The sequence below is a fragment of the Xenopus tropicalis genome, chromosome 6, assembly GCF_000004195.4.
Source record: "Xenopus tropicalis strain Nigerian chromosome 6, UCB_Xtro_10.0, whole genome shotgun sequence".
NCBI classification, from domain to species: Eukaryota; Metazoa; Chordata; class Amphibia; order Anura; family Pipidae; genus Xenopus; species Xenopus tropicalis.
Genome location: NC_030682.2, coordinates 35,364,138 through 35,390,247, shown reverse-complemented (window position 1 = coordinate 35,390,247; position 26,110 = coordinate 35,364,138). Strand labels below are relative to the sequence as shown.

Genomic DNA, 26,110 nt, shown 5'->3' with positions numbered 1-26,110 from the left:
CTGAAATGTATTTCTCTCTTCCCCTTAATGTCTATTTCCTCCACCTATGGGCTTATTTAGTTATTCAGAGTTTGAAATTTCAAGACTGTTTTTCTAATTCAAATATTAATATTGAAAACCACAACTTGCTCATTATGCACGCATGTGGCGTAGCAGGGTGATTTATATTCACCCTTGTGCAATAGTAAGCAAGCGGGGGGATCGCTTATTATGTGCATGCTCGCCAACCAACATGGCCACCCCCAACCGGGAGCTCCCTCCCAGCGTGGGTAGCCAAGTGCTGACGGGGGGAGGTTTTTTTAAAAAAACAAAAAAAACAAACAAACAAACTATTGTTTCCCCCAACTGGAGTGCGTGTTCTGTTAGATCACAATATAGGGGTGATAGGTGCCCTTTAAGTTTGAAATGTTTAGGTTCTAAGACAATTACTGCTGGGCTAATGAAGATCTTTTTCCAGCCTGAGACCTCTGGACAGCAGGGAGCAGGCAGTTATGCTACAGTGCAAAAATAAAATTCTGCAACTGAAAAGGGATCACAAATAGGGACCCACATACAATTAGATTTGCTTTCTCTTTTTGAATAATCAATCTTCTTTAGGTGGCATTTTGATCAGCCTTTTGCTTTGCATTAATCGTAGGGGCATTTATTAATGTTCGTAGTTTAATTTTTACCCCAAATTAAGTTTTTTTTGCGTCAACTTTTGTTTCGAGTTTTTTTGTGCTTAAGAAACTGAAATATGAGTTATGGTTAGAAAACTCGAATGTCTGGTATTCACTAGGTGCAAAAAAACAAAAACGTGAATGTAAAAATTTGCCATCTAAACATTTCTATAGAAGTCAATGGTTGTTGTCACAGGCAAAGTCAAGCCATATTCTCAAACTCCAATTTTTTTTGAGATTTTAGAGCTTGTAAACTTGAAAAATTCAAGAAGCTTTTACCCAGTATGGAGTGTGTACCCTCTTTACACATGTATATACTGCTGTCAAGAGACCTCACAATAAAGACTAGAGAAAGCCATGATAGTGCTCCTTCACCCTAAGCTTAATAGAATTGCACAAAATCCCTAAGCACCAGGGTAAATTAATAACAGAATTGCTGACACAGATGAAAATTCATGTTCCAGATTGTCTAAATAGAGACCAGACCTCAACCCTACTAGGCAGCTGCAGCATGACATAATGGCATTGCAAATAACTCCTATGGTCTATTTGAACATGTTTGATCAATAGCTATAAAAAATGTTGGGTGGAGGTTATCGCTGCTAAACCATGTGCTAATAGTTACTAGATAAATGGGTTCACCTCCTCTTACTTAGCATGCCATATCCAGCATCTCCTGCTAAAGAACAAAAGACCAACAGATAAACAAAGAAATATATTTTTTTTATTGGCATGGTTTACATGTAGAGTTCAATATGTACAGCACATGAGTTAGAAATAAACACCCACAATTATGTGCTTGATGAAACAAATAAACAAATAACCAATTACAGGGCTGCTAAAACCCTCAACAGGTATGGGACCCATTATCCACAATGCTCAGGACCTGGGGTTTTCCGGATAAGTGGTATTTCCGTAATTCAGATCTCCTACCTTAAGTTTGTTAAAAAATTATTTAAACTGTAATTAAACCCACTAAGATTGTTTTGTCTCCAATAAGGATTAATTATATCTTAGTTGGGATCAAGTACAATGTACTGTTTTGTTATTACAGTGAAAAAGGACCCCATTTTTAAAAATGTGAATTATTTCCGTAGCCTTTCCGTAATTCAGAGCTTTCTGGATAATGGGTTTCCAGATAAAGGGTCCGATACCTGTACTGTTTTTTTTACTCCTTTATTCTCTGTATAGGGGAGTAGAACATTGTAGGCTAGGTTCTATTATTTTAATTAAACATGAGTAAGGAACAAAGCAAATACAGTATTACCTGCAATATGTTCAGATCTGTTAGAATACAATAAACGTGCAGGCTGTACAGATGTTCTTCTCCAATGCCCCATGAGCATGCCAAGGTAAGAAGTACAGTTAACAAACGACTCCTCACTTTCAGTGCAGTATGATGCAATTAAAACACCTTTGTATCACACACAGAACTCTGCAGTCCATTTAAAGGACTGTGTATAACAAAAACTGGTGGTCACTGGATACACGGTTGCTATTGTTTTACAACTCTGCAGCCTAGCAAGTGGCACTTTCATCATATTGCCCCCCCACTGTCTCCTTTTACAGACATTCCTTGTTTGTACAGCTATAAATAAAATAACACTGCTGTTAGAAAGCAGATAGTCTATATGTCTTCTAGAAAATGCAAAAATAATAAATGAATTTACTGAACTCTGGACAATGTTTTCATGCACATTTTTTTTTTTTTTAATGACAACCACGTAGTGTTGAAAAATATATATGAAATAACTTCAACGGGTTTTATTTAGTGCCACCTAGCACATTGGATATCTCCACTGAAAGCTAAAGTTACCTATGAAAACAAAAACACAGAAATAAAGATCTAGTGGTTCCAACAGCTTTTAATGTAGCCAGTTCTATCGTCCAATTTCCAGTCGTTTACTGGGCTCTTTAAGGTTCAAGTAATAAACCTGTTAACTGTAAACTCTAAAAAAAAATCGATTCCGCTAACAAAAAACAAAGACAACATTTTGATGTAGAACAAGCAGAAAAAAATATTTACAGCATTTTGAAGAACAGCTGATGTCTTTGTATATACTGAGAAAATGATGATGCTTCATGTTCAAAGCCCATTTTCCAAGAATTCCTAAGAACTTTCACCCTTCCACAACATGTCTTTCAAGATTATTCCACTTCTGAGATGAGCGGCTGTGGTGACTTTGCCTCGGTCTGTTCACTTTCGTCTTCCTATCGGGGGGGGGGAAAAATACGATTATCATTAGGAAAGGATAGTGAAGAGAAGAAGGTGAAGCAATATTTACAAGAGATTCAATAGCATTGTATATTTAATAGAATAAATAGGGATTTGTTCATGTATTGATTGAAATAAACCTTTAATAGTTTTAAAAATTAACTTATAAATGAAGCAAATGTTTTTTTGAGATGAAATGTAATTAAATTAATAATAAATGACTAAGATAATTACAAAAAAAAGGAAAATATCCCCCAATATATAAATATACACACACACACACTATGTCCTGTAATTATTTTATGACCTGATATAAACAATAAAAATGTATACTTTTACTTAGTAACACAGCACCGCTTACTTTGTGGCTATTAAGCAATATACCCCATAAATAAATTGATTTCCTGCTGTAACCTCTTTTAATTATGATTACAGATCAAGCATACAATATGCCAACACAGTTATAATGACAATAGGTTCAACACAGGTGCATTAGCTATGGGCCAAACTGGGAAAACGTGTTCTTATATGGAACATGAACTCTTCATAAAACCCCCAACCCTAAAATCTGTAAATCTGCTAACGGGGGCAAAAACAGAAATACATTACTACCGAGTTCATATATTTTTCATATTTTTGTTACCTTGAAAGGATACTTCGGGCGACTTTGGGACATTGCAGCGACGCGCATGCCATCCCACCGGCGATTTACATTCTAGCCGGTGGGATGGCATTGCGGGGAGATTAGTCGCCCGCGACAACGAAGATTTGTCACGGGGCGACTAATCCCCCCGTCTGCCACTGCCCTCATACTGAAAGAAAGAAGCAATTATACAAACAAAGTCTGTTTCTCCAGCCATTGTTTAAAACATCTGATTGGAAAGTAAAAGGAAGACTGGTGAAAAAGAGTAGTAGGGAAACAATGTTGGCTTGCTGTCATGTACTGGTCACAAGCTCAAGATCAGAATTTACAGCCATAGCTATAAAACAGGGTTCCATATGCTCAGAAGCCCTTTTCTGGTAGTTATTAATGTCTTAAGTTTCTTAAACCCTATCATCTGCAACCAAAGTGGTTTAAGTACTTGACAAAACATAGGAGCAAAAAGAACCGCCACAAAACACCATACAACAATAAATAGGCATGCCAGAGCAGAGTCATTCTTAGTCACCCTAATTCCAAAGGTGAAGGAAACCAAGGTGCACATGTTAAAAGCCACTTATGACCAAAATAGACATTTTGCATTGACGTTTCACATTTTCCAAATTTGTCCTGCAGAGGGATCAGCAATGAAATGCAAACTCTTTCTGTGATATCAATGACAACAATAATATAATGGCAATGTTTGCAATACTGTATAAACACACAGCTATGCAGACTTCAGATCTATATCTATATTTGTGTGGCTGCATTTGGATACGGATGGTGCTTTGTGAATTATAAATCACACAATAAGTGTATGGCAAGGTTCTTATTTTTGCAACCAGATACCTTTACTTTATCATTTGCAACAACAGTAAATTTAACTGCACAGACACTTCATGTGCTGCAGCATCATATTTTTGTCCCATCTCGCATATTTTCTTGACAGTGCTGCCAATTTTCCAATTACTTGTACAGCCATATGTTATGTGAAGATCAGTCAGGTCTAAAATAGTAAACATTAGCCAGGCTGCAGCATTCTTACACTCTGAGACTCCATCAAATAAAAGAGACAGATAATTCGCTACAATATGACTTTGAGTACACTGTGCAAACCCCCATTACATCATAAGACTGGATTGTGTAGGGATGACTGACTGTAATGTGGATAGAAGATAGAAGCTGTACATACATTCTGAGTAAAATAAAACATTTTAAGCTTTCTGATTAACATAATCTACCATTTCTAGTTTAATTAATAAGCAAATTAAACTGTTTAATCTTGCTGAGTGCAGACAAAGCATGCAACAATTAAGTGCTTTAAACCTAGAGCTACAGGTATTTTCCCATTACCTGTTTTAAATATTAGAGCTGAGAAAATATATATTATAAATCAGCAATCAAAGCAAGTTCAGCAAAATATAATCACTCAAGTGTAATGTTTAATAAACTAAGAAATGTATTTGGTTGAGGCCATTAGCACCCAATCAGCGGGTAGCATTAACTAGTCACTTACCGTATTTTCTGGCGTACAAGACGACTGGGCGTATAAGACGACCCCCAACTTTTGCAGTTAAAATATCCTCAATCTCCCCCCCGCAGCGTCCTTAAGCTCGTCCTCCCCAACATCATCCAGCTACCCCTAGCGTCCTCCCCAACATCATCCAGCTCCTCTAGCATCCTCCCCAACATCATCCAGCTCCCCCTAGCGTCCACCCCAACATGCTCCAGCTCCCCCCAACATCCTCCCCCACATACTTTAGCTCCTCCCAACATCCTCCCCCACATACTTCATCTCATCTCCCCCCAACATCCTCCCCCACATACTTCAGCTCCCCCAAGTGTCCTCCACCACCCCTGCTGCGTCCGGCTGTTTCCTCCGGCTGCTTCATCCGGCTTTAAACGTAATGGCTTCATCCACCACCCCTCCCGCTCGCCTGCTGCTTCCTCCGGCTGCTTAGGTTGCGCCCCGTGCACGCTGATGTGACGCGTATGCACGGGGCGCAACCGATAAAATTAACTGCTGACCACCAATGAGCCTGTAACGCTTTAAAGGGGTCAGCGGTTAATTTTATTGGTTGCGCCCTGTGCATACGCGCCACATCAGCGTGCACGGGGCGCAACCTAAGCAGACGGAGGAAGCAGTAGGCAAGCGGGAGGGGTGGTGAATAAAGCCGTTCCCTTTAAAGCCGGATGAATCCGGCGAGCGGGAGGGGTGGTGGAGGACACTGGGGGGCCCTGCAAGCAAGTACCCGGCGTATAAGACGACCCCCGACTTTAACCCAGATTTTTCTGGGTTAAAAAGTCGTCTTATACGCCGGAAAATATGGTACTTGAAAGCAAACATGTGATTGGTTGCAGTATTTAACTGCTTTATGGCTGAATATGGCTACCTATCTTTCTAAGCACTATCAAGTGCTAAAGAATTATATCTGAAACCCACATAAGCAAATATTTTATACAGTTTTGCAGAAAATAACAGAGAAGAATAAGAAAGATGTATTAGAGTTATACAAAACTAGTTGAACAAGTCAAAATTGTGTCCTGTGGCAATATGGAGAGGGCTTGCTGATGTTGTGGGGTTGCTGTGCGCCCCTGTAACTCAATACCTTACATCTATACATGGCATCATGGAATCAGAGTGCATTTTGGAGCACAATATTGAACCCAGTGCAAGAAAGCTGGGTTTCCATCAAAGATCATGGATCTTTCAACAGGACAATGACCCAAAGCCAAATAATAGTACCCCAAAATACATAAAGATAAAATACCAGACTTTTCTGCAGTTGGGAAAAGGCATCCTTAGTTTATTAAATGAAGAATGGTTCAGATTCTCAATAGGAAAATGTAGCACATTTATGGCTGTAGGAGGGACTATCCAAAGAGTGTGATGCTAAACAGCAAGTCAAATGTCTTTTTTATATTATAAGAAACAAGTTAAATTCTGAATGGAATACAAAAGTTCTGTAATTGTAATGGTGATCCAAGAAATTGTAAAAACCTAGCTTTATCAACTTTACACTTATTTTGCAGTATATATTTAATTCGAGAAATGTGTCCATAATTAGCAAAGGTGCTAATATTTGTGTTTGGCCAGGATAGAAGGCCTTATTAGACTTAATTAATAATAATTGAGAACACAGAAATATAATGAAGAGAGATACTGTATAGACAGCAGCAGTTTTAAAATAAAAATTACATTTAATGAAGTGACAGAAGAACTGCAAAGAACTGATTTAAAGGAGCAGCATCCAAAAATGAAAACTATTTCATATTTGAGAGTTACAACTCAGAAATTTTTCCACATTTGACTATTTATTTTTAACCCCATAAAGTACCGTATGAAAGTAAATAATTTCTCTGTGCATGAAACATGAATCAGGAATAAAGACCTGTGAGATATAAGATAAATATTTTAAATATAAGACAACACATCTGAACAAGATTAGTAACCCATAAGCTATTTCTGAGTTTTTGTAAATTTTTAATTGTCTTGATAATTATTGCCTTAGCCTAGTTCTTTGACATAAAGGTGCCCCATATACAGTCAGCTCTGATATCCAAGCCTGACTAATACAAATAATGGAGGTGAGCATGATAATGTATATAGGCAACATAATGACGGTATATAGGGGTAAAGTGTAATAGTCATTGTTACTTTTTATCTTTCGACCTACTCCTATTCATATACCAATTTCTCATTCAAACCACTGCCCGGTTGTTGGGGTAATTTGGACCCTAGCAACCATATGGCTGTCTCTGCACTCTCTGCAACACACAAACTAACTAACACATTTACTTACTAAGTAAAATTAAAGGTGAAAAACCCAATTAAGGCTAACTACCACTTCCTCACAAAAACAAAACTACTATATTACAGAGAAAACCAACCCCTGGCCCTTTTTCCATACTATCACTATCACTATATCTGAATGATAAGGGGCTACACATTAATGCTTTTTATATTGATGAACAAAAAAAGGTAAATGTTGTGGCTCTTTATTTTACATGCAACTGCACTAGATAATCTTAATAAACAAATATTAAATATTATATAAAAAACACAGATAATCTAATTAAACTTAAACATTTAAGTATCAGGATAGATTAACTTTCAAATTCAAACAATTAATTTCTTTAATTGGACAAACATCTATGAACAAGGAGGACTGCCCAAAATCTGGGCAGGAACATTTTGAAAAACAAGGAATGATGTTAATGTCAGTGGTCAACCCACTGAGTGTTACAGACTGTAATATGGGTCTGACTGATCAATAAATCACATTGCACACAAGGATGCACTAGTGACACACTTTCCATTCTGCTTGCTGGTAACTTGAGAATGATTTATAGCAGCAGTTCATGAACAATTAGAAGAAAAATCATTAATGACTGCATGTTCTTTAAGGGCATACTTTTGAGCATAACAGCTTTTAGATCATTTGAAAGGTAATGTGCATTATGCATGGCGTTAATTTAAAAACAAAAGCAGGACAATAAACATATGTATATGAAAATAAACACATGTGAAATGTGTCTTACACTATGGGAGATGTTACAGAAAATGAAAGAGGAACAACAACAAAAAAATAATGAATTGAATTTTGTACTTAAAAAGTAAACTGGAGAGCAGAAGGGAATTCATTTTCCCAAAACTAAAGCTTAAAAAATGATTGTGTCTAAAAATAATTTTATAATTTTTAGTTTACTTGTATTAGTGTGTGTGTATATATATATATATACAGTGGTGTGAAAAACTATTTGCCCCCTTCCTGATTTCTTATTCTTTTGCATGTTTTTCACACAAAATGTTTCTGATCATCAAACACATTTAACTATTAGTCAAAGATAACACAAGTAAACACAGTGTTAAAATGAGGGTTTTTATTATTTAGGGAGAAAAAAAATTCAAACCTACATGGCCCTGTGTGAAAAAGTAATTGCCCCCTGAACCTAATAACTGGTTGGGCCACCCTTAGCAGCAATAACTGCAATCAAGCGTTTGCGATAACTTGCAACGAGTCTTTTACAGCGCTCTGGAGGAATTTTGGCCCACTCATCTTTGCAGAATTGTTGTAATTCAGCTTTATTTGAGGGTTTTCTAGCATGAACCGCCTTTTTAAGGTCATGCCACAACATCTCAATAGGATTCAGGTCAGGACTTTGACTAAGCCACTCCAAAGTCTTCATTTTGTTTTTCTTCAGCCATTCAGAGGTGGATTTGCTGGTGTGTTTTGGGTCATTGTCCTGCTGCAGCACCCAAGATCGCTTCAGCTTGAGTTGACGAACAGATGGCCGGACATTCTCCTTCAGGATTTTTTGGTAGACAGTAGAATTCATGGTTCCATCTATCACAGCAAGCCTTCCAGGTCCTGAAGCAGCAAAACAACCCCAGACCATCACACTACCACCACCATATTTTACTGTTGGTATGATGTTCTTTTTCTGAAATGCTGTGTTACTTTTACGCCAGATGTAACGGGACACACCCCTTCCAAAAAGTTCAACTTTTGTCTCGTCGGTCCACAAGGTATTTTCTCAAAAGTCTTGGCAATCATTGAGATGTTTTTTAGCAAAATTGAGACAAGCCATAATGTTCTTTTTGCTTAAAAGTGGTTTGCGCCTTGGAAATCTGCCATGCAGGCCGTTTTTGCCCAGTCTCTTTCTTATGGTGGAGTCGTGAACACTGACCTTAATTGAGGCAAGTGAGGCCTGCAGTTCTTTAGATGTTGTCCTGGGGTCTTTTGTGGCCTCTCGGATGAGTTGTCTCTGCACTCTTGGGGTAATTTTGGTCGGCCGGCCACTCCTGGGAAGGTTCACCACTGTTCCATGTTTTTGCCATTTGTGGATAATGGCTCTCACTGTGGTTCGCTGGAGTCCCAAAGCTTTAGAAATGGCTTTATAACCTTTACCAGACTGATAGATCTCAATTACTTTTGTTCTCATTTGTTCCTCAATTTCTTTGGATCTTGGCATGATGTCTAGCTTTTGAGGTGCTTTTGGTCTACTTCTCTGTGTCAGGTAGCTCCTATTTAAGTGCTTTCTTGATTGAAACAGGTGTGGCAGTAATCAGGCCTGGGGGTGACTACAGAAATTGATATTGAAATTGAAAATTGAAATTGATAAACCACAGTTAAGTTATTTTTTAACAAGGGGGGCAATCACTTTTTCACACAGGGCCATGTAGATTTGGAGTTTTTTTTCTCCCTTAATAACGTAAACCTTCATTTAAAAACTGCATTTTGTGTTCAATTATGTTATCTTTGACTAATAGTTAACGGTTTTTGATGAGCAGAAACATTTAAGTGTGACAAACATGCAAAAGAATAAGAAATCAGGAAGGGGGCAAATAGTTTTTCACACCACTGTATATACAGGGTGGGCCATTTATATGGATACACCTTAATATGGTGGGAATGGATGAGTTTTAGTTTTTTTACTCCTGTTAACATGACAGAACCACTAACGCAAGCCAAGACTAAAAACGCTTCTCCATCCTCTAAAGTTGACTGTTGAAAATAATTGCAACTTGTGAGGCTTCTTTCATGGTAGTCAAGCGTGTTGGAAAGGGGTTAAGTGAGGGTATATGGGGATGAAAAGGAGAACTCTGCCTGATTGAAGACAGCTTTTACCAGTGCCTGAGCTTCAGAAAAGAATAAATAATCCTTATAGACAATTCCAGTGCTTTAGACGTGTCACCTACAAAAATGTATGATGAATACCCTAAATTTTTAATTATACATTTTTGTTTTATGTTCCTTTTGACTTCTTGTCTCATAAGTGCTGAACAGAGGGGGAATAGGAGGGTTGCCAACACTCATGATGTTCAGTGCCATGCCAGTCCTGCAATAGCTGGTCAGAGACAGCCTCAGCCTATAAACACTAAAGGGTAGGGGCTGGCAAGTGCACCAATTAGAAAAGAATACCTTCATAACTGAAACATTTTGAATTGGTAGATATAGAAAAACTCTGATAACCACCCAAGGACATTATATTTATTTTGATAAATACCCTTTAAAGGACACAAACCCCCCACAAAAAAGTACTCAGACCCCTCCCTTGGGGAGTTCTTCTCAACTCAGGCTACTAAACACCCCCCCCCCCCCCCCCCAGTCTAGAGACCAATAAAGAGATGGAACTGCTGGTTCCCTGCTCTTGCTGTCTGCTCCTTTTTTTTCCCTTTTATCAAAGTACATTCTGCCAGTGTAAGCCTGCATTTTTCTTGCATGAACTTAACAGCACACATGTGCCATTTGCAGGTGTCATTGTCACTGATGATGTTGGAGGGAAAATGGCCACAGGGTGAAAGCTGCTATTTGCTTTAGGAAAATGTGCTGGCTAATGGAGGGGATATATGCAGTACAAATGATGCCATTCGGGTGGGGGATATGTGCCCAACTTATATACATAGTAGGAAATTAAGGGTTTACGGGTCTTTTAACATTGTATACTTTATCCTAACTTGTGCGCTCAGGATTAAAAGCAAACTAACCAAACAAGTTATATCTCATGTGGCCCCCATTCAAGGCGCTCACTAACTATCAGGTCAGAGATATGCAAAGGATTACAGTGTGTTTACCCTGTTTATTTTTTTGACTGAACTGTTCCTTAAAGTCTCTTACTTTGGAGCCACCTATAACAAGTTTCTAGCAATGAACAGAGTCTACTTTTAGAAGATTATTCTTTGCATCAAAAATTGGCAGCTTCCTTTTGACCCACACAAATTACTTACTAAACAACAGCCTTACTTTAGCATGCTCCCAGACATCACAATAGCAATTATGTCAAGACCCAATTACATGGACATCTGCTATCCAAAGCCCTTCATCTATTTAAATCCACACTGGTCTTAACTGTTCATGGTCTAAATGCAGAGGTGGACATTTAGGGGGCATATTTATTATGCTGTGTAAAACGTATTCGCCAAAAAAAAAAAAAAAAAATGCCGTAAAAAGCTGTGTAGAATACACAGAGAAGATTGATCCGAACACCAGATTTTACACTGTTATTTTACATAGGTTCCGGTGGAAGAAAAAATGCGTAAAAAATTTACGCCGGTTTGTACACAGCAAAGCCTGCTGATGTGTGGCAAATGTTCTCGCCGTGTTTTTACACAGTATAATAAATATGCCAGTGAATATGTGAGTATTTCACATGGCAATCTAACAAGCTGACAATGCAAAATGGAATCAGACTGGGAAAGGTTAAATATTGACAAATATAGCAATTTCACTACAAAGCTTCACACTACTACTACCACTCCTTAAAATGTTGAATGATGTGTAGATCAAAGTTTTTCAGGTAGAATAAAGTGGTAGTATACTTAATTTTCATGTTGATGAGACATATTATTGTCTGAAGTTGTGTGAGTAAACAGGCGTGCAAGACATAATCACAATTTTTCTGTGCATAAAAGTTCTGAATCTACAAACTCTGACAACGTGTGCAAAAAAACTTTTATTATATTTAACAGGTTAAAAAAGCAGTGTAGGTCGTCAGCTTCTTCTGGAAGAGCAACATATTCAATGCTCTTGCTACTTTCTTAATTTACCAAGATGACCTGGTTTTGTGCTCTGTAAAATCTGCATTTAGAATACTGCGCTACATCAAATACCTTAGGGTGAATCTGGACATGTGACCACTGGATTTGTTTCTTTTCATGTAATGTAGTATTTGTTGTATAACTTTTATGTCTCCTGTATTTGTAAGGCTGCGAGGCAGAGATACATTTTTTTGTTGACAAACATTTCAGGTGCAACACATCATAGTGGGGGATACCTCTCACGTCTACCCCCTCTGACAAATAGCACAACTAGTCATACTGTAAGGGTGGGCCCCTTTTACTATTGTTCTCATAGCTGGCTTAACATAAATAATCTGTGATTGGTTGCTATAGTTAAATGTGTCCAATCTGAAATGATTAAACCAAAAAAAAAACATCCTTGCTATTCTGCTTCACAGCCCTACAAATACAGTAACCTATATTATATATATATATATATATATATATATATATATATATATATATATAGGAGGTTATACTTTATGAAGAATAATAGAATAATGGAGTTTTTCTGTCACAGCAAGACAAATAATTTGCCTTGTCACTGTCTTAGAAAATCTGACATTTGCTTCATGACAAGTTCTCGCCCAGCCACCAAGAGAATAAACCCAACCAGTCCACTGGTATTACACCATTGCATTAGGTAGGGGTTGCCTTTTATTTATTGAAAAAAATGATGGAAAAATGACACATTCAGTGTTCTAATACATTCTTGCATTATGCAAGCTACACTGATTTGTTTCTGTAGGTGGCAGTGAAAGACCTATGTGCATGTATATATATATATATATATATATATATATATATATATATATATTCTGCTTACAAAGATTTAATGAGATGTTACTTACTTATTTCAAAGCATCTGAATTAAACTTTTCAGATTTCTATTGAGTTCAGTTTTTGTTATCAGTGTTACACGTTGCTATGCCAGTGCAGCTGGTAGAGATCAGGGGTAGAAGCAAACTTCTAAACCAAAATAAATCATTCCCCTCAACATATTCTGTCTAGAAATCTATCACTCTAGTGCACTAAATATTTACTTTCAACAGTATTTACTTAGCGCATCCTAATTGGTACCATAATATTTATACTCATAAAGTGAATTTACATAACAAAACCTTGGATGTATATGCAGAGAAATGCAATGACTATTTAGAAAGCCAAGAAGCTAATAGAAAAATAAATTAGCAACAAACATTTACCCAGTAAGTAGGTGTTTAACTTACTAAAACTGGCAGTTTTAATTTCACAGCAAATAAATTCAGGAGAGAAAGAGACTGCATGTTTATTAAAATTATGCCAACCGATGCTTTTGATGTTTCATGAAGTTTCTTTTTGTCTCTGACAAAAGATATTCTTAATGGGATCCTTAGTATGTTTTTTTTTCTAGAGTCTAGGAAATCAAACTGTAATGTGGTTACTAGGGGGTTAATTACCATATCAACCAGGAAAGAGATTTGAATTTTAAATAGAAGATGACTTTTAAAGAGCCTAAAAAAACCCTCATTGTATGTGGGTTTTTTTTTTTTGTTGCTGGGGTCAGTGACCCTGACATCCAGATAGAATTGCAACTGCAGGCTAAAAACCAATACAGAACAGAACACAAACCCTGTTAAATATACTAAGGGGCCCATTTACTTACTCACGAACCGGCCGAATGCATCCGATGGCGTTTTATTCGTAATGATCGGTATTTGGCGATTTTTTCGGAAAATTATCGCGACTTTTTCGTTGCCATCCGAATGTTGCGTAAAATCGTTAAAACTTGCACGAAAAGTCGCGCCTTTTTCGTAGCCATTCCGAAAGTTGCCATTGAGGCCTATGGGAGGCTTCCAAAATCATGCTAAGTCTGAAAGTTTCGGCTGCCGCTTACGAGCGCTCAATACGAAAAAGTCGCAACAAGATACGAGCAAATCGTAATGGCTACGAAAAACTCGCGTTTTTTTCGCGAAAATCGTATTGGTAACGAAAAAGTCGCGACAATTTCCGAAAAGTCGTAAAGGCAAAAAATACGAAAAAGACGCAAAATGTTCATTTTCCAATCGGAATTTTTACAATTCGGATTCGAATTCGTGTCTTAGTAAATCAGCCCCTAAGTGATGTAAACAATTGCATTTATCTGGTATAGCCCTCCTCTGGTTAAAACACTAATAAAGCTGAGTAGTCTATCCATACCATATGTTGGCAGCTAATCTATTCCACTATTTATTATACACACAATAGCAGGAACATATTTAGTAGCCTTTTAAGTAAAGCTAGGCAAAAAATACTTTCTATTTCTTATTAGCAGCACAAAGGGAATCATGGTAAACAGGTGATTTCTAGTAGGATTACCCGAGCACTCGTGCTCCGAAAAGCTGACACAGTTTTACTTTATTTTTCTTGATAAGTAAACTCACGCAGGGTTTTCTTTTTGATTGCCTGAGCACGAAAGCTTGGGGGTTCATAAATGGGCCCATAAAAGTGGAGAATAGGTAATGTGCTCAGACAATACAAAAATGTGAATATACAAACTGATAACATTATAAAAGGCAGTTAAATTAGCAAACTGATCTTAATCTGGGGCAAAATGTACAAAAAGAATATTCTCACTATTAACAAAAGTAGTAGTCCTCAGAAATCAAAACTTTTGTGAACACTGTTAAGTATCGTACATGTTATATAAATTAAATAAGGTATCGTACTCTTATTATAATAAAAATAACCTTTTCTTCCAAAGATAACCTTTACTATAAATGCGACTGATTTCCACTTAAATTTAGGAGGGATCTGGGACCCAGTAAATGTAAAAGTTATCTATGTGTTTGGCCAAATATCTTACCAAGAGTCTTAATAATGTAAAAAATATTGACCTTAATGGAATAATCTACGCAAATGAGTGCATTCCATAGTTCTACTCAAATTAATTAGACTTATTGCTGCGCAGGTCCATCATAATTCTTTTAAATGGAGCATTTATTTTATAATTTTAAACATTTGGTTCATTAAATAAAGTTCAAAATCCATGTTATGTGCTACATTTAACAACCTCTGCTACTTTACTTCACTATTTCTTGTTTCACTTTTCCAATGCAGTGAATAGGCAATTGAGAAAAAGCAATTACATTTCTTGATTCTGCATATTTGGGATTTTTATTTCATTTAATACAAAGGGCAATTAATCTAGCATTCCACAACATCTTTCTAATTTAAGTGGTCCATGATAGATTTGAAGCTGACCTTACAGGAAATGCTTAATTAAACCTACAGTAAGAAGCTACCACGGAGAATGCCTTTGCAGAAGTAGCATTTCCAATTATTTAAAGTGTTATTGGACTTTATGAGAACTAATAACAATGGCATTATTTAAAAACAGACAGGGAAATGATCAACCAAAAAAAGGAAAAAATATATGACTTTTACCATGTAGAAAACATTTTCATTCTAATATTTCATTGAGAATAACTGAGCTTTTACCAAGAAATGATTGTGGATAATATGAAGAAAAATGGACATTTTACAATCATATTTTGCAGTCCCGTTTCCGATAGAAAGTATACATTCTGCACAATACAAAATTAAATATATCATATAAGGTTCTCAAAGAAGGAAAGTCTTTAATTATGTATGTAAGAATAAAGGCTAAATTTCCAGATGGTAACAAATCTTGAACATGGGCTCCTATTTACCTTATTCACACCTACAGGCCATAATGGCTACAAGACAATTGGATGACTAGCATGCTCTTTTTGGGAACAGAGATGAGGAAAGACAATGGATGTAGTAGGAAGCATGTTCTAAGAGAGGCAAGTGTGAGCAGACCAAGGAATGGAAGGCAACTGGGACAATGGATCCTGAAACCAGTTTCAAAATACCTTAAAGGAACAGTAACACCATAAAATGAAAGTGTATAAAAGTAATTAAAATATCATGTACTGTTGCTCTGCACTGGTAAAAGTTGTGTATTTGCTTCAGAAGGCTACTATAATTTATATAAATACTCTGCTGTGTAGCCATGGGGGCAGCCATTCAATGGAGAAAAGGCACAGGCACATAGCAGATAACAGATAGAACACTATTATATTCTACAGAGCTTATCTATTATCTGCTATGTAACCTGTGCCTTTTCTCCTTTTTTCAAGCTTGAATGGCTGCCCCCATGGCTACACAGCAGCTTATTATATAAACTATAGTAGTGTTACTGTAGAAAACACACCGGTTTTACCAGTGCAGGGCAACAGTACCTTATATTTTAATTACTTTAAAGCTCTTTCAATTTTTGGTGTTACTGTTCCTTTAAGAAAATGGATCATATTTTGCTACTTAAGGGACCAACATTTCTCCTGTTAATGCCCTCCAGACTTTTTATGAATCTTCAACCCCCTGGATTTGTATAACCTGGAAGAACAATATTAAGGAATGCAGTATACAGCCTGTGGCTTGGCTACACATGGACTATCTGTGGGACACTCTAGGTAAATGCTGCCAGTTGGTTGATGAACTTGTGTCTCAAAATATTACCAACATCTTGTGTTTTATGCATACAATTTAATGACTAAGGATTGAGTCAGCCTGTTACAGTACATTTTTAAAACCATTTAAGATAAATTTAATTAAAACACTCCATCTACAAGCACTTTAAAGATTTGTCTATGAAGATTTTCATTCATCCAGGTCATGGTATATCTAGTATAAATACATTTAAAGCAACTGGACTTGTTAAGTAATCATCTGAGCAGCTTCTTCAGTTCAAGCTTTAAAGTTTTCTTTTTGTTGTCACTGGATATGTTATCATATTGCTATTGCAAAACACATTCATGGACATGCCTAATACTCTGCATGCAATTTTCCCAGTAGGAAAATTCAACATATTTCTGACCCAAAATCCAATATTTAAATTAAATTATTTCAGTATTGTTTGAAGCTTCTCTTGTTCTGTTATTAATAAAATGAAGAACTGCTTTTGACTTATTTTTCAGAAGCTAAATATTGTGTACACGTTAGGTTAATGGATAATACTTCACTGCTGGTACCAATGGTTCTCGGCCCAATTACGCACATTACAGCATTTGCAAGACCATAACATACAGGCAGGTTAAATGGTTAATGTTAAAGTAAAGCATAGCATGTATGAATGTGACCTTAGACAGTTTCACTGGGGCAGGAATTAATGGTTTCTCTCTGCAAATCACTGTAGAATATGTTGGTACTATAATAACAATAACCCTCTGTCCTAGCTGTTTCAGGCAGTATTCTGTTACATCAGTTAGAAGCTTCACAGGTAGTTTCAGGCATTTCTCCTCTGGCTCAAATAGGCCAATAAAGTAACTGTGTGCCAATAGCCTTAGTCTTGTATTCAGGTGAGACACCTATAAGTAAACTACTTTTTGGCAACAAATATCCTGTTTTATATGAGAAAAAGTTTTATGTTCTAATTTTAGAGAGAGCCATTAATGAAATTTAAATCTTGATCTTCATGTGTAAAGCTTCTGGCATACAGGCCATATCTGGGCTTGCAGAGAAATACCTTAATCTGGCTGAGAATTTTGCCTTGCAGCACATTGATCCTGAGTTTGTTGCAACCTGGGCACGAACACCAGCAGGTTTATGTGAGGTTCTCCAGGTTCTCTTATTTCCTCCCATGCACCTAGTAGGCAGGTTATTTGGCTCCTGATAAAACTGACCCCTAGTGTGTGTTAGGTAAATTGATCTTCAAACAAAAATGCCTATTTATTTAAGGTTATGCTGAAAATCTTATTTATGGTCATTTTTTATTTATTGTTCATCAAAATATTTAAATTTATTTTTACCTCACTTATCAATTTCATTTGGTACCTACTATACTACTACTAAAAAAAAGTAAATGTTAGCAAAAATTATTTTGGAGCACACAAAAGGGGCACATTCATTAAAGTATGAATCTGAATCATGAAATCCGATAATTTCTGATGATTGCAAAAGTCACGAAAATTCAGTTTGAATACAAAGATTTCGTACTTCCGATCCGAAAGTTCCGAAATTTTCATATTGTTTGCAAATGCCGATCTGATGGCACTCTGCAGCTCCAACCTGGCCCAAGGAAAGTCTCCCATAGGGCTCAATGGCACTCTGCAGCTCCAACCCGGCCCAAGGAAAGTCTCCCATAGGGCTCAATGGCACTCTGCAGCTCCAACCTGGCCCAAGGAAAGCCTCTCATAGGGCTCAATGGCACTCTGCAGCTCCAACCTGGCCCAAGGAAAGTCTCCCATAGGGCTCAATGGCACTCTGCAGCTCCAACCTGGCCCAAGGAAAGTCTCCCATAGGACTCAATGGCACTCTGCAGCTCCAACCTGGCCCAAGGAAAGTCTCCCATAGGGCTCAATGGCACTCTGCAGCTCCAACCTGGTCCAAGGAAAGTCTCCCATAGGGCTCAATGGCACTCTGCAGCTCCAACCTGGCCCAAGGAAAGTCTCCCATAGGGCTCAATGGCACTCTGCAGCTCCAACCTGGCCCAAGGAAAGTCTCCCATAGGGCTCAATGGCACTCTGCAGCTCCAACCTGGCCCAAGGAAAGTCTCCCATAGGGCTCAATGGCACTCTGCAGCTCCAACCTGGCCCAAGGAAAGTCTCCCATAGGGCTCAATGGCACTCTGCAGCTCCAACCTGGCCCAAGGAAAGTCATGATACCGAAGCTTGAATGAATCAGAAACTTTCGTACTCATTGAGACAAATACGATTTTGTCTCGCACATTGTCGCAAAGTACGCAAAAGTTGCACAAATTAACGAAAATATTGCATAAAATATGCAAAAGTTGTAAACTTTAGAAAAAATACAATTTTTTTGTAATTGGATCTGTTGTACTTTAATGAATGTGCCCCTTGATGTCCTGCTTTAAGAGAAACATAATGTTAGATTTATTATGTTGCATTAAACTAATGCTATTTTAATACAGTTCACTAAAAGCATCTTGATCCTCAATTTTAAATTTGCTGATATCACCACAATCATTATAATCAGATACTCCAAAGATGGAAAGGATATGAAATTCATATTTTAAAATGCAATTTTCATGCAGGTATGCAAGTGAACTAATTTACTAAACTTATTCACCAATAAATTAATCTTGCAAGGAAAGAACAACATCTTTTGCAATGTAAGATAGAGATGAATTAAATCAGTAAAGTAATATACAGATTCACCATAAAAATTCCACATCAACTGTAACTTTTGCAATTAATATTAATTTTAAGAGTATTTGCAAGGCTGTACTGCATAATAATTTACAAGTGATTAAAAAAGCATCTAACAAAATGTGTATGTTATCTACAATAATAATGAAAAGGTGTTTCACAATTTCTTCCAATCTATTAATAATCTGTCTACAGAAAAATATGTAGGAATATCTATGCATGTATGAGTCGGATTGGCATTTGCCTACACTTACAAGGTACACCTGCCTTTCCCATATAACAGACTACCCAGTTGGTAGATTTATAGTAAATGAAATATTAATGCTGATGAAGGAACATCACAATGTAGACATCAGTGTTTCCTGTCCATTCCATTTTTGGAAGCAGAAAAACAGGGTGTCTTTGCAGCAAGTTAATGAACACAAATACTGACAGACTACAAAAATGGCCTGGTCTGATGAATCCTGGCTCATGCTACTTTACTATGAAGAAGGGACCAGTCCATGTCCCTTTAAAATCATTCATTGTACGACACATGGCAAAACAACCGCTAAAAGACAGATACAGCGAATAAAATGGACATTCCATTGCATGCTGATATACCAAAAGAACAATGATTAGGAAAGGTTCTTCTTTGCTGCACAATCCGGTAACTGTCCCCTAATTTCTTCATTAAAGGGGTTGATAAGATATCAAGGGCATTCATATAATTTATAGATTTTTTTTGTGTGAAACTGATGTGGCACTGCACCAAGTGCCTTTGTACAAGAACTATATAAACTATTGTCAGGAGTATAAACCCTGGTAGGCACTCATGTCAAGCCCTACCTCCTCTCATGTGTCCCAGATCATTCAATCTAATTGTAAAATTAACAAAGAGAAACTGCAGGCAGGGGCAGAAAGTGTTGCAGTTCCAAACCTTCCCTACCCAGAACCCACTCTGATTGAAAAAAAAAAAAAAAGGAAATTCCCCTGCAAAGATAAAATGTATTCCTTTACATTTTATGAACTTTAAGAACAAAGTAAGTGGCTTTCTGTGGCTGACCTATAAGGTAATATGGGAATGAGGGTAGCCCTCTCTATCAAACTGTCTTGCAGATCCCCTGCGCAAAAGGTTTGCTCTCTAGACAATATAAAAAGGTAATTAAAGCAACAGCTGCAGAATCTCCACTGGGGGGCAGTCCTCAATGGGAAGATAACAAGAGGTAATTCTCGGTAGAGCAAAATACTGAAAACCCCTTTATTTAGTACGTTTCAGGGAGTAACTGTAGCTGTATATAGAACTTTATAGGCATGGCATAAACTAAACAAGGTTTTTTTTCTCCTAAAGTTCTCCGTTGTAAGGCTGTGGGTGGTACACTCCTTTACACCTTTCAGTTATGTTCGTATTTACAAAGCTACTGGCTTGAAAAGCCATATTTTATATACTAAACTGACTGCACTAGCCAAAAGTTTTAGCATCTCTATAATAGTAATGATATAGGTCTTTACAGCTGTAACAGGAACTCCACATTTTGGATTCTGATAGAACTGTCTGGGGCAGTGTATATGCTCAGTGGGCTCTGAGCAGCTGTTGAGAAGCTAAACTTAGGGGTTGTTGCAAATTATCAAGCAGAAAATGAGGCTGGCCTGTCATAGAGACTGATGCTACAGGTCACAGAATGACTTAATGTCCTATGTATATTGATAATGGGTGAGTGCAGAGGATCTCTTGTTGTCTATATGTATTTTGTGGTCACAACATCATTGCACCCCCACCTAATGATTTAAAATTTAGTGGTTGAGCACAACCTTTTTTGTTATTTTTATAAGGTTAGAAATGGCATAAAATAAAAGCAGCCCATCTGAAAAATGCATTGAAGTTCGGAAATGCCTGGAAGCATCCTTGTGAATGCAGCCTTAGGGTCAAACAATTTTCAGACAACATTCTCTCTGATGTATGTGTGGAACTAATAAAAGTAGCAGTCACATATACTGGTGTTTGGCATCATGTAAAATTAGCAATGAGAAAGCAGGTGCATGGACACACAACAGCTGACCATTGTTAAATCAAGGTCACAGAATGGACTCAACAGTTATACACTCCAGTTGCTTACCACTGCCCTCTGTTTCAATACAACAAATAACATTCTCTATAAAAAGAAACTTGTTTCAGCAATGTTGTATTAGCACCAAGGATGTTCAAGCCCCTGCTATTTTTGAAATTACAGGCAATAGAATGCAGCTGTCGTCCTGCACTGCAGACAAGCTAAACTTGATCACAGTTACCTTGATGTACCTGTATCACTGATGATTCAAAAACCTTATCAAAAGTCAATCAGCCAATAAAGCTATCCCATAACACCTACTTCAGCACTACAATTTTCTCCCATGCAAAGTTTACCAGAGGCTCCACAAGACACAAAGCTATAACTGTAGACATACTCTGTATTATATAACCTAGTCAATCTGGCACTTCACGTACAAGTGCTGTGTAACAAATACAATTTTACACATAATGACTTCAGTAGGAAATCCCACAACTATGAAGAGGATGCAATGCATAAACCTGCACTGCAAATTAAATAATTTAATTAAATAAATAACAGATCCAGTGTAAGTGTCCAATTGTATGTTTTATGTCAATCTTCTTTATCCAAGAAGTGCCCATTCATTGTATTAGTATTTATGGTGTTAAAGGAAAAGGAAATGTATAAATCACTGGGGGATGCCAAATATTAGGCACCCCCCATTGATTGTAACGACTTGCCTAATACCCCGGACTGTTACTCCTGTTAGCAAAACCTGTACCAGCCTAGAGTAGCTGTGAGGGAATGATCTTCTTTTTCCCTTCTTCAAAACCCTGAGACCGGTGCATGCGCACCCAGCGCGAAGAAGGAAAAAGTAGGAAGAGGACCACCCTCTTGCAGGTACCCTAGGCCGGTGCAGCCTTCTGCTAACAGGAGAACTGTCCCGGGGTATTAGGTAAGTGATTACCATCACTGGGGGGGTGCCTAACATTTGGACCCCTCAGTGATTGTACCTTTCCATTCTCCTTTATATTGATACTGTACTTGCTTTATTTAACTTATTTTGGATGAAGTGAAAGGTTTCCCTTTGGGTGTTACTATAACTAACTTAATAAAACTAATAATTTGATTTAACAGAACTATGTACCCAAAGAACGGGGTTTATATTTAGCACAACATTGGTTCATTTTAAACAAAGTAATATTCATGTTAATCTCTTCCCTAACACTTCAAACAATAACTTTCTATGTAATAGGCAATAACACTTTTGTAATGAAGTCAATAAAACAGCATAAACACAAACTGACAGCGGTTAGACACTCTTCACAGACAACCTATTATTTACACTATGAGACATGTTCAGTGCACTGAAATTGGTACTTGTCACTGAAACTCAGTGTCAGATTTAGCCTATTATTAAACTGATACAAATGCTTCGCAAAAGACAGCTACCACTAAACAAATTCAGAACAGGGGGAAACGGATGCATTTGCCAGTTTCAGTTCCGTCAGTTCCCTACAATGTCACACTTGTCAAACATCTATTCAGGTTCCTCAGGTTTCTGCTAGGCTGGTCTTTGGCATAATATATCCATAGCATATAACTGTGTAAAACCTGTAAAAGCTGAAGGGAGAAGGAAAATACAAAACAGTAACAATGTAAGTGCTGTTCAATAATAATAAAATCCCCAGAAAAGCCTAAATATGTACAGTGTAAATTGTGCCTTTAAGGTGCTTTGTATGAACTGCAAAGGGAGGGTACATTTTCCTTCCCAGCCAGGTGAATAGCTGGCAGCTGAGAGCAGAGCTGCTACTGCAGGTAAAAGAGCTGTGTTCCAACACCTATGGGCTCTTCCTTGAAAGTCTGAATAAGACAGTGACCCCCCCTAAAGCTCCTTGACCACCACATTTACTCAACTTCATACAGGCATTATAAGTATAAGTGGCAAAATCTCCATCTTCTCCATGTAACCCAATGATGTGACTGAAGCTGATTTTAACGCCTTTTGGCTGCCAGACATTTTATTTTTGAGAAATACACAAGGGATATTCAGTGATTTGGAAATTTTCTTATATCCTTCCCCTGACTATTGCTTTTCAATGACCGCTGCATAGAGTAGCTTAATGTGTTCCTTTACAGTGCAAGTTATGCCACGTTACTGACTCACCAGAAGTTGGGCCTTCCAAATACAGGGGCATTTATACTACAGTCACTGGAATCCTCTGGTGATTACAAAGTTAATCCCCATTCAACTAATTATGTGACTTAGGAAGAGAATAGACTGTACCTGTGATTAAGGTGTTTCATATCAAAAGGACGTGTATACATATGCAATTTTTGGTGGTTAAAATCACGATTGGAAAAAATTCCCAGTAACCACTATAATATCTGATGTTTGAAAATGTCACGAAAATTCTTTTATCGGCCCTACCAAAATATCATGGTTACATTCTGAAAGTCACAAATTTTTCTGGTCTGAACGTTTGTAAACGGCGTGAAAACCTTTATGGCTTTGAAACCTTCCATGTATGGTTTTGGAAGCTTTCCATAGGACTCAATGGCACTCGACAGATCCAACCTGGCCAAAAGATAGTCACTATACCAAAGCTTGAATGAATTCAGGAATGGTCGCAGTCTTGGCAAAAATAGAACTTTTTCGTGGAAGTTAACGAAAACCACAAAAAAGTTGTGTTTTAACGAAATTATCGTGGACATTACGAAAAGTTCTATAAATTAGAAAAAATATGATTTTTTTCTCAAAAAACCCCCAAAAAACAAAAAAAGGTTGTTTAATGAATGGGCCCCTGAGTGTCAAAAAACAAAATTCAATTCACTATGAGTTAATGTTCCATGACAATAAAACTTGAAAACTTCCAAGGTGGCAAATACTTCCATAGATACAGCATACACATAAAAAAACAACACATGTAGACTTTAAACCAAAAGACATTGGCAAAATGAGGTGCATTTAAAATATTCTTTATAAGGCATATAACAGATCTTTTCAAGAAGCACATACACATATAGATACACATATAGATTTAAAATCCTTACAAACACCAATTTATGATAACTATTAACTTTTTGTGGGTGTCGTTAAGTAACAGTTCAAACACATCACAAAGATCACAAAATGACCCAGTTTAAATTCATCCAAGAAAAAAGATAGCTTCAAGCTTGACACCAAATTGCAAATGTACACTCACTAAAACTTTATCAAACCCTGGAATAATTACAGCGTTGTTGAGTTTTACAGCTAGAAGCCAAGCTTTCTGCAGCTCTGTGATCATTTCCATATATTTCCACTATAAAAAAAAAACTGATTTGAAAATCTGACACTGTGACAGAGAGCTAAATTTTGTCAGACATATTTCCATAGAATACAACTTCCTTTAATTTACAGAAGGTATATTTTCAAGAAGGAAAATGCTGATGTTATCTTGTTTATAAGCTTGCCACCAAAATGATTTAGATTTCTTTTCTGCACAGTATCAGTATAAGGCCTTTCTGTGGAGCCAATGAATTACATTTGACACCTCAAGCCTACTTTATCTTTATCTACTAGGATAGAAAAAATGAGGGAAACAAAATATTTCACATACACAGAAAAGGAAACTCTGCTGTATTATAAAAATGATTCACCACTGAACAATGAATACAGCAAACGTGTATTACAGGTATGACTGGAAACACAAGTGTATTTGTATCTTTTTCATCAACAAATGGTTAATGGGTTTTTAGTTTGATAAATCTTAAAATTTATGTCTGAAAACACTAATTGAAAAATATTTAAGATCATGTTTTTTGCTGCAATTTTAGTAAATTTGCTCCTTAGGATGAAAGACAATTTTGTTATATTCTTGGAACTACAGTGATGTTATGAGCACACTAACATATATAATTGTAGCTCTGTTATAAGATACAGATGGGGGACTCAAAGAGCCAGCACTTCAGTTGGAGGAAGCAACAGTTAAAAATAAATAAATAAAAATCCAGCCCTGAGCACTTGCACCGGTGCGAGGTACCGAAGCAGCGCCATGTTGGGACACTAAGCACAGTGTCACACCTCTCGACTGTTATGCTCATGTGTGTAATATCCCACGCATGTGCATAATAAGCAAGTCAGGACTTTTCTTGATTATTATGCTAGCTGGTCTTCAATTGCTATTTTTTATGGCTCTAGCATTATTTAATGTGTTCAGGCAAACAAAACTGAGATCAAATGAAAATTACAAAGCATAGCCCAGTCCATAACATACCAACAAAGAATAAATAACCATTAAGTAAATATTTAGCAATGTAAAAAATAAATTTAGAAAATGCATGCATACAGATGGCGGAAATTTTGCTCTGACATTACACAGTCTTCCATAACAGTAATCATTTGTATGGAAAAAAGGGTTTTGTAATGATCTATCAAACAGAAGGACATAGTGCACCATGCAAGACAAATATATCAACATATGAATGTTGATCCCCACATCTGTCTCATTGACGCTTGACCATATGAGGACCTTTAATGGTCAAAACAATTAAAAACTACTTCACCCAAAGGCTATTGTTACAAAATTGTGTAGAAGACTTTAACTTTCACCCCTCCCCATGTTTCTGCACTGGCAGGACTGTAATTCACCTATCAGTGAAGGTATGGAGTGGATTTTTTAGAAATTAGCTCTATGAGCACACAGGTGGAAAAACCGCAACATGTAAGAGCAGCTATAGCAGCAAATGATCTGCCATGTTGTGCAGCTATCCAGCACATTTAGTTTAATACTGCTGAGTCTACCCAAAAGAGCTCTCCTGCAAAAACTTTTTCACAATCAAGCCATAAAATTAACAAGGGACACCAAAACAACATTCAAGAAATTAGGAC

At 37.1% G+C, this 26,110-nt stretch overlaps 1 protein-coding gene across 9 annotated transcripts in view; it reads right to left on the bottom strand.

Moving 5' to 3' along the window:
* Window positions 1–1,361: 1,361 nt before the first annotated feature.
* phf14 (PHD finger protein 14) overlaps window positions 1,362–26,110 on the bottom strand; it is a 125,822-nt gene continuing 101,073 nt past the window's right edge. For 8 of the 9 annotated variants that reach the window (XR_001170949.3, XM_012964391.3, XM_012964395.3 and 5 more), the window contains one exon: window positions 1,362–2,870. Coding sequence is in view for 7 of the 9 variants with exons in the window: in XM_012964391.3 (XP_012819845.1) it covers window positions 2,780–2,870 (91 nt within the window). In the remaining 2 variants the exon portion in view is untranslated. 9 annotated transcript variants of the gene reach the window in all.